This window comes from Gracilinanus agilis, chromosome 4, assembly GCF_016433145.1.
Source record: "Gracilinanus agilis isolate LMUSP501 chromosome 4, AgileGrace, whole genome shotgun sequence".
NCBI classification, from domain to species: Eukaryota; Metazoa; Chordata; class Mammalia; order Didelphimorphia; family Didelphidae; genus Gracilinanus; species Gracilinanus agilis.
Genome location: NC_058133.1, coordinates 199,706,721 through 199,716,025, shown reverse-complemented (window position 1 = coordinate 199,716,025; position 9,305 = coordinate 199,706,721). Strand labels below are relative to the sequence as shown.

Sequence of the window (9,305 nt, the reverse complement as noted above, 5' to 3'; positions counted from 1 at the left end):
CATCCACCCCCTGGGCTTGTACAAAGAGTTTCCCCTCTGGATGAAGTTTGCTTCTGTTGTGCCAGCTCTACTCGTCTTCATCCTCATCTTCCTGGAGACACAGATTACCACGTAGGGGCCGGGGCCAGGGGTGGGCAGGGAGCAGGAGCTCGGGGGCGTGGGGGCAGCGGCTGGGGCGGGGGTCTAGGCTGGGGCCCAGGGGCAGGGGGTAGGAGCTCCGGGCTGGGGGCCTGAGGCAGGATCTGGGGCTGGGGCTGGCTTGGAACAGGGAAGCCAGGAATAAGAATGGACAAATGAGAGAGCCAAGATGAGAGAAACAGGAGAATGGTGGTCGTCATAAGATCCCAGGATGGAGAATCAGGAAACCTGGGTTCGAGTCCAGCAAGTTCACCACTAACTCAGTATAGGACTTTGAACAAAACGTCTTCCTTGGATAGGTCACTAAATTTTCCTGATCTTCCATTTTCTCATCTGTAGAATGAGGGAAGGAATTCATTCCAGCTCTGGAACTCTATATAATATATAGTTATGTATATATAATATTATGTATACATTGTATATTATGCATTATGTATATATTATATGTTATGTATAATATTATATGTATTATATATATAACAGCAAACATTTTTGATCCTCGCAACGACCTAGCAGACAGGTGCTATTATCGTGCCCATTTTACAGATGAGAAAACTGAACTTAGATTTGCCCAGAAGTCCCCCAGTTAGCTAGTGCGTGTGTGAGGATGGATTCAATTGAGGCCTTCTCGTCTCTGGCAGTCCTATCTAGCCAGTGCGCCACCTGGTGGCCCCTGGTTCTATGATACTTTAATTTCCCATTCTGGAAAACCCAGAGAGGGCACTTCTTGACAGAGGCCATGGCCTGAAAGGGAAGAATGAGATACAAATTTTTGGACAGAGCCAATGCAGGAATTTGTTTTGCTTCACTATATATATTTGTTATGAGGATTTTGATTTTCTTGTCTTTTTCCCCTGGGTGAGGAAGGCAAAAGAAAGAGAAAATAATTTTTTTGTTAATTAAAAAAATGAAATTAAAAAATAATCCTTATTTTCTATCTTAGCATCAATACTGGGTATCAATTCCAAGGCAGATGAGCAGTTGGGCAATAGGGGTGGGTGAAATGACTTGCTCAGGTCACACAGCTAGAAAGCACGACCTAGTTGCCCCATATTTCTTTACACTTAAAAAAAAAACAACAAAAAACACCTTACTTTCTATCTTAGAATCAATACTAAGTATTGGTTCCAAGGCAGAAGAGTGATTAGAGCTAGGCAGTGGGGATTAAGTGACTTCCCCAGGGTCACACAGCTCGGAAATATCTAGCTTCCTAGCTAGACCACCCATCTCTAGGTCTGGATATCAATCCACTGAGCTACTTAGCTGTTCCTCCTTTTTTTTTTTTTTTTTTTTTTTTAAATGAAGGGATTGGACAAGTGACCTCTAAAGCCTTGGTACTCTTTGGGTCAAGAATTAGAGCAAAGGGCATTAGGTGGCTCAGTGGATAGAGTGCCAGGCCTGGAGTTAGTAGATTCTGAGAAAGGTAAAAGTTTTTGTTTTGTTTTAAGAGTTAGGGCTAAGGAAAAGGAGAGTCTAGGAAATAGAGATCCAAGGTGAGAGAAACAAAAGGAATGGATAGAGGCCTTAAGTTTAGTGTAGAGAGAGAAAAGGGGAGAGAAATGCATCTAGAAGAGAGGAGTAGGGAGGGATAACAGAGAGAGAAAGACAGAGACAGAGACAGAAACAGAGAGAGACTCAGACAGACAGACTCAGACGGGCAGACAGACAAACAGAGAGACAGAGACAGGGAGCAATGAGAGAGAGAGAGAGAGAGAGAGAGAGAGAGAGAGAGAGAGAGAGAGAGAGAGAGAGAGAGAGAGACAAAGACCCAGCCAAGCCAGAGCTGTACAAGATAAAGAGACTGATACAGAGAGATCAGGAAAGAAGACAGGTGGGCATCGAGATACAAAGACAGACTCAGGAAAGAAGAAAGGAGAAAGGCTCAGAGAGAGATGGGAAATGGTGTTAGTGAGAGAGACAAGAGGCAGGGTTAGAAATGGGGCTGGCAGAGGTTCACTGCCCCCACTCACTCATTCCTTGATCCCCATCCCAGACTCATTGTGAGCAAACCAGAGCGGAAGCTGGTCAAAGGCTCAGGTTTCCACTTGGACCTGCTGCTGATCGTGGGCATGGGCGGAGTGGGTGCCCTGTTTGGGATGCCCTGGCTCAGTGCCACCACAGTGAGGACTGTGACCCATGCCAATGCCCTCACTGTCATGGGTAAAGCCAGTGCACCAGGCGAACGGGTTCAAGTCCAGGAGGTCAAGGAACAGAGACTCAGTGGACTCCTGGTCTCAGTGCTTGTTGGTAAGTCCTGTCCCTTAGTCTCCCTTTATTCCCTACTTGCTATGTAATTCCCTGCAGTTCCTCCCCAAATTCTCCTTTTCCCCCTTATTATAAATCCAATGACTCAAAATTTTCTGGGAGTCCTGCTATATCAAGGATCTAGGATGGAACAGTGAAATTTGCCTTTCTTTGTATCCCAAGCCCTTAGCATAGTGCTCACCATGCAGTAACTACTTAATAACTGCTGGGGGAGGGGGGGCTGGGGGCTGCTAGGTGGCTCAACAGAAAAAGAAGCCAGTCCTGGAGTTGAGAAAGGCCTGGGTTCAAATCTGCCCTCAGATACTTCCTAGCTGTGTGACCCTGGGCAAGTTATTTAATCCCAATTACCTACCCCTTAGCTGTTTCTAAGACAGAAAATAAGAATTAAAAAAATAATAATAACTGCCTGTTGACCAATTTAAACCAACTAACTGAATTAGGGGTCAAGATGAGACTCAAGACTACAGGCCTGTTTCTGTCACTATCTTGTTCAGGCCAATCATTTCCCCTTTTCTGGGGGGAACAGGAATTCTTTCCCATTTCTGGCTTAGTGCCCTCATCAATAAAATTAGGAGATTGAACTAGATAATAATCAACAAAATATTTAATTTTTTCAATACTTATATATTTTTCTGATTACATGTAAAAACAATTTTTAACATTCGTTATTTTAATTTCAAATTCCAGATTGTCTCTGTCCATCCCTCTCTCTTCTCTCCCTTCCTTGAGAAGACAAGCAATTTGATATGGATTATTTTTGTCCAGTCATGCAAAACAAATTTCCATATTAGGCATGTCAGCAATATATTTAGTGATAAATTATATATATTTAATGCTAGTTAGCTAGCACTAAATATTTTATTCTATTACTAATTTAAATAATTATTTAATAAACATTAAATTGTCAAATATGATATTAAATTATATTATTAAACATAGCATATTTTATTAAATATTAGTAAATAATATTTAGTATATGTATTTAGCAACATCTAAACTATTATTATTTAGTTCAACACCTAATTCATTAATATATAATGCATTTAGGTGGCACAGTGAATAGAGTGCCAGGCTTGGACTCAGGAGGGTCAGAGTTCAAATATGGCCTCAGATATTTCCTAGCTGTATGATCTTGGGCAAGTCATTTAACCCTTGTCTAGCCCTTGCCCTTCTGTCTTAGAGTTGTTACTGAGATAGAAGTTAGGGTTTTAAATATATGATACCTTTAATATCAAAAAGCAATTTATACACATCTCATTTGAGCCTTCCTACTGCCTTGTGGGACACTGGGGATGCTCTGAGTGTCAGAAATAAGATTTGAAGACACCCAGGTCTTCTCGATGCCAAGGGACACTAACCACTGCACCAGCCTGCTTTTCAGAGTGCTACACTGGCTCTTAGATGCTCTGCTTCTCTTCTATCTCGTCCACACTGACTTGGCACTGTTGTGGACACTGAAAGGTGTTCGGTGGGGTTCCTGACCTCCAGGAGGTTAGGAAGACCGCCCTGGCCCATGTAAAAAGATGGCAAACTCTGGGGCAATCATGTATTTAGACACCAAAATGAGGAGTAGAGACAGTAAAGGCTATGATAAACTCAGAGGAAGGAGAGAACCCTGAGGGGAGGAATTAAGGAAGCCCTGGCTGAGATGGGGTGATGGGCATCTCCCCTGGCCTCTTTCTCTTCTCCTTAATTGTTCTCCTAATAACAAACTGTCAGATTGGCCTGGCTTTACACGGAAAAATGTTAGCTAGGTCTCTGCCTCAGCCTCCATGCTTCCTGGGGTCCAGCACTTGATTGTCCTTCCTCCTCCTCCAGACCCCTGAAGAGCCAGGCAGGAGGGCCATCAATAAGTATTTATTAAGCCCATATATTGTGTCAGTCACTGGGGATACAAAGGCAGGAAGGTGGCAAAGTGGATAGTGTGCTGGATCTGGAGTCAGGAAGTTCCTGAGTTCAAATGCTTCCTCAGATCTTTACCAGCTGTGTCACCCTAGGCCAGTCACTTAACCTTGTTTACCTCAGTTTCCTCATCTTTCAAATGAGCTGGTGAAGGACATGGCAAGCCACTCCAGTATCTTTGCCAAGAAAATCCTCAAATGAGGTCACAAAAAGTAGAGCATGACTGAAATGACAGAATAACAAACAGGGGATACAAGACAGACAAAAGCATTCCCAGGATACCACACTGTAACCATCTTTATATTTTCAAGAAGTCTGCAAGGTAGATGAAAAGTAAGCTCAGAGGGGAAAGCTTTAGCAGTTGGGCAGACCACGAAAACTCTAATCTGAATCTTGAAGCTGAGCAGGGAAGCTTAAGAAGGAGAGGGCACTCCAGACATCAGGCATAGCCAGGGCAAAAGCCTGAAGATGGGAGGTGGCAGGTCATATTTAGAGACCCCAAATTCATAGAGTTCCCCAATTCTCTTGCTCAGCAGCTCCCTCCTATAAATCTCTCATCCTTCATCAGGTGTCTCCGTCTTCATGGAACCCATTCTGTCCAAGATCCCCTTGGCTGTTCTTTTTGGCATTTTCTTGTATATGGGAGTCACATCACTGAGTGGCATCCAGCTTTTTGACCGGATTTTGCTCCTCCTGAAGCCTCCCAAATACCACCCTGATGTCCCCTATGTCAAGCGGGTATGAAGGGAAAAAGATGACAGACAGAGAGGAAGGGGAGGTGGTGTGAGGGAAGATATGGAGAGTTTGGGAGGGAGGATCTTCAGGGCACTAACCAGGCTGGCCCCTTGATCCCCAATCCCTTCCAGGTAAAGACCTGGCGTATGCACGTGTTCACTGGCATCCAGATTATCTGCCTGGTGGTGCTGTGGGTAGTAAAGTCAACTCCTGCCTCCCTGGCACTACCTTTCGTCCTCATCCTCACCGTGCCCCTACGCCGATTCTTGCTGCCCCTCATCTTTCGAAACTTGGAGCTCCAATGTGTAAGTGGGCTTCTGTGGGATAGAGTGAGGGGCTAGCCTTCATACTGGTCCCCCTGAGTATGGGGGAGGGATGGGTGGGAAGAGAGTCTGATCAAACTTGTGTCAAGGAGGAAAGAGTTCCCAGGTTCCTTCCTTCCTAGGACAGTGTAATCTAGTGAAGAATACTAGGCTTAGAATCAGGAGACCTGGGTTCAAATCCAACTTCTAGTACTTACTAGTTTTGAACCCATGAGCCTTGTGACCATGGAAAAGTCATCCTTCTGAACTGTAGTTATTAATGTAAAATTTCAGAGCACTGTAGACATTTGAGTTATGATTTTTGAGCTTGGATGGGTCCTGCCAGGGGTGAGGATTGGGAAGAACACCTAAAGTGTGGTAGAGAGTGTTATGACCCAAGTACCCTCAACTCCTTTTTCTCCATCTCTCACCTCCCTCAACTCCAGCTTGATGCTGATGATGCCGAGGTCACATTTGACGAAGAAGACGGCAGAGATGTATATGATGAAGTGCTCATGCCATCGTGAGCCAGGAAGATCACCCCCAACATTCTCTCCCATACTTTCTCAACACCTTCATTGTTAGGGACGTCCATACCAACACCTAGATGGAAACAGGGACCCTGAACTGGCAAACCATTCCCTTGGGACCAGGACAACTGCCCACCCATAGGGTGGGGAGCAGAAGATATGGGAGGGGGTAAGGAGGACCCTCTAGGGAAAACTATTATTTATAGGTTTGTTTTATTTTGTTACTTTTATATTGTGCCCCAAGGAAATGAGGGCAATAGGAACCTCTCTGCCTTGGTTTCCCCATCTGTAAAATGAGCGAATTAGACCAACTAACCTCTAAGATCCCTTCCACCTCGTAGTCCTGGGATTCCTCAGTTTGTGGTCCCTTCACACATTCTTAGAGAAATACACATACATAAACATCACACGTGCGCACACACACACACCCTCTTATATCTTCATGCCATCCTAAAAACATGAACTATTGGGACTGGAAGGGATCTTAGACATCATTTCATTCAGCTCTCTAATTTTCTAGAGGGGGAAACTGAGGCATAGAGAGAGATATACTTATAGTTAGTTCATGGAAGAACCAAGCCAGAAATCTCTCCACTATAATTGCCAGACTCCAGTTATACACCATGGGGCATCTTACCCATCTGTTCCCTGCTATACTCTGGCTTGGGACCAGACAGGAGGGGGGCAGAGGGGAAATCTTGGCCTTCCTGCTCTCCCCTTTCCCCAATCCTATGCAATCCTTCCCACCCGCCTGGAAGGCCTCCTAGCCTCCCATCTGATGAACTTGGTGCTAAAAAAAGGCTTTGCCCCTCGTCTGAGAGTGGGGAGGGGGTGTTGGAGGGAGTAATTGGGGCAAGAATTTAGAATTATTTTGCCACTTTCCTGTACAGTCCAGCTGTTAACTGAGCCTTATTCAAGTGGCCCCAATCAATAGGGTTTAAATGGGTGAGTGTGTGTGTGTGTGTGTGTGTGTGTGTGTTTGCTTGTGTGTTGGGGATGGGGGAGGAGGGAGGGCAAGGAACAAGGATTTGACCTTTAGGAAGAAAGAACATTTGACTAGAAAAAGATGGTCAGAAAGACCATCAATGCATAGGAGTAGGATTTGTAATTTATTGTGTATTTTCTAAGAAATTTAATCATATTTTAGGTTTAGTACCTGGGAATCATGGACCTCTCCCCCAGTCTCCTCAATACAAACTTTGGAAAAACAAAGAATTGAAGGAGGAGAGGGTGAGAATTCCCCCAGGAAGTGGGGAGGAACAAATCTATTTTTTTATAAAAGGAAAATATAAAAAAGAGTTGAAAGAACCTCTACTTTCAGGAAAGGGCAACTTAGAAGAAATACATGGGGACCTGAGGATGGCAATACATTTAGTTTCCATTCCTGGAAGATGAACCCTCCTCTTCCCATCCCCTTTTCCTTGATAAAGGGACTACCACAAGGAAACCCTGTCCCCCCCAATCCCCTCCCATTGCTTGTGAATTTATTTTGCCAATAAATCCATTTATAACTGCCTGTGATGAATGCCCAACCCAGATTCATAGGTTATGGAGGCACCGATGCTTAGCTGTGGGTGGCACTGGCCCACATTTGGGACTTAGGGAATGAGGTTGGACTTTGCTTCCTGTATTAGGGAAGGTCTAGAGCTCTCCTCAAAATGGGCTAATAAGGAAGGGAGCCACAGCATTCAGAGAAATGGGACCCAGCTGTAAGAAGCCAGGATATAACTAACACCACTGCATCTCCAGCTCCAGGACCCTAATTCCTTTTTTCTTTTTTAAACCCTTACCTTCTGTCTTAGAATCAAGTATTGGCTCCAAGGCAGAAGAGTGGTAAGGGCTAGGCAATGGGGCTTGAGTGACTTGCCCAGGGTCACATAACTAGTGAGTCTGAAGTCAAATTTGAACCCAGGACCTCCTGGCTCTCTATCCACTGAGCCACCTACTTGTCCCCCCAAACCCTTTTTAATCAGGCTACTCCTTTTCTTTAAACTAGATTTCATAGAATGGGAAAGGTAGGCAAGGTATTAAAGACCATTGTCTAGTCCATCTCTTCCATTTTACAGATAGGGAAACTGAGGTCCAAAGCAGGGAAAATGACTAGCTTGAGGTTAAATTTACGCAGCAAGACATTGTTAGAGCTGGGACTTGAACCCTTATTCCAAGTTTCTTTCCATTAATCCATGTCATGTCTCTGTGGATTCTAAGGGGGTGGGGGGGTGGGGGGCTATAGCTCTGACTAGCCATCAGAATTCTCAAAAGTAGCTGGACAGTGTGTTGTCCCGTCCTTCTGAATGAGGGAGCAGGAACACCAGTTCAACGTCCTCTACACCTACCCCTCCTTCCTCCTCCCCCAACCCTCCCCTCCCTTCCTGCAGAAAGAGCCCAGGACGAAGCTGTGGCTGCTTGGCTTCCTTTCCTACCGTCTATATTTACCAGCTGTTTTTGTCCCCAGCTGACCCCTCCCTAGCCAGGGCTGTCTGCCAAGGGGTCTGAGAGTGCCAGATGCAGCTTGGGAGACTGGCTCCCCTCCCTTCTTCCCCTTCCCTCTACTCCCACAGCTGCTCCTTCCCATCTGGACCTTCATTTGGCCCCCTTCCCCCTGGAGAGGGACCCTAGGTATGGGGCTCCACCAAGCTCTGCCAGGCCAGACTGCAGTGTCCAGCAAGGGTTCAGGTTACTATGGTTCCCTCCCCCTCCTCCATCATTTCCTCTGTCTGGACCTCAGTTTCCTTATTTGTAATATAAGAGAATTAGAATGGACAATATCTAAGGTTTCTTCTATTTCTAAGATTCTCTGAGTCCATAAAATTAGGCAGATGTCCTCAAAGATCAAACCCTATGAGGAGGGGAGGTGGCTTTCCTGGCAAAGGAATTCCCCTCTACCTCTGAGTCCTACCCAAAGCCCAGTTGCAAAACAGAGCAAAATGGAAATTCTGAATTTCAGGGCCTTCAGGTCTCCAAAAGAAAAAGGGATGATTGAATCATTGATTCTTGGTTAGACAAGCCAAGCCACTTAATCTCTATGGGCCCTGTTTTTTTCATTTGTAACATAAAGGGTTGCTTATGTCCGGAGTTCTTAACCTTTTTTTTTTGTATCATGAACTCTTATGACAGCCTGTTGAAATGTTTAGACCCCCTTCTTAGAAAAATGTTTGTAGAAGCCAAAAATAAAATATATGATTTCAAAAGGAAAGCAAAGATGTTGAAATATAGTTATCAAAATATAAAAATAAAGTTCACAACCCTCTGCTAAAGAATCCCTGGTAGATGATCTTTCTTTTTTCTTTTTCTTCTTTCCTTCCTTTTCCTTCTTTCTCTTTTTCTTCCTTCCTTCCTTCCTTCCTTCCTTCCTTCCTTCCTTCCTTCCTTTCTTCCTTTCTTTCTTTTTTCTTTCTTTCTTTCCTTCCTTCCTTCCTTCCTTCCTTCATTC

General features: G+C 44.6%; 1 protein-coding gene across 1 annotated transcript in view; it reads left to right on the top strand.

Moving 5' to 3' along the window:
* SLC4A1 (solute carrier family 4 member 1 (Diego blood group)) overlaps positions 1–6,831 on the top strand; it is a 17,418-nt gene extending 10,587 nt beyond the window's left edge. The window contains exons 7-11 of the mRNA XM_044675122.1: positions 8–111; positions 2,132–2,385; positions 4,874–5,043; positions 5,172–5,345; positions 5,789–6,831. Coding sequence (XP_044531057.1) covers positions 8–111; positions 2,132–2,385; positions 4,874–5,043; positions 5,172–5,345; positions 5,789–5,869 — 783 coding nt within the window. The 3' untranslated portion in view covers positions 5,870–6,831. The remainder of the gene's footprint in view (positions 1–7; positions 112–2,131; positions 2,386–4,873; positions 5,044–5,171; positions 5,346–5,788) is intronic.
* The last annotated feature ends 2,474 nt before the right edge of the window (positions 6,832–9,305 follow it).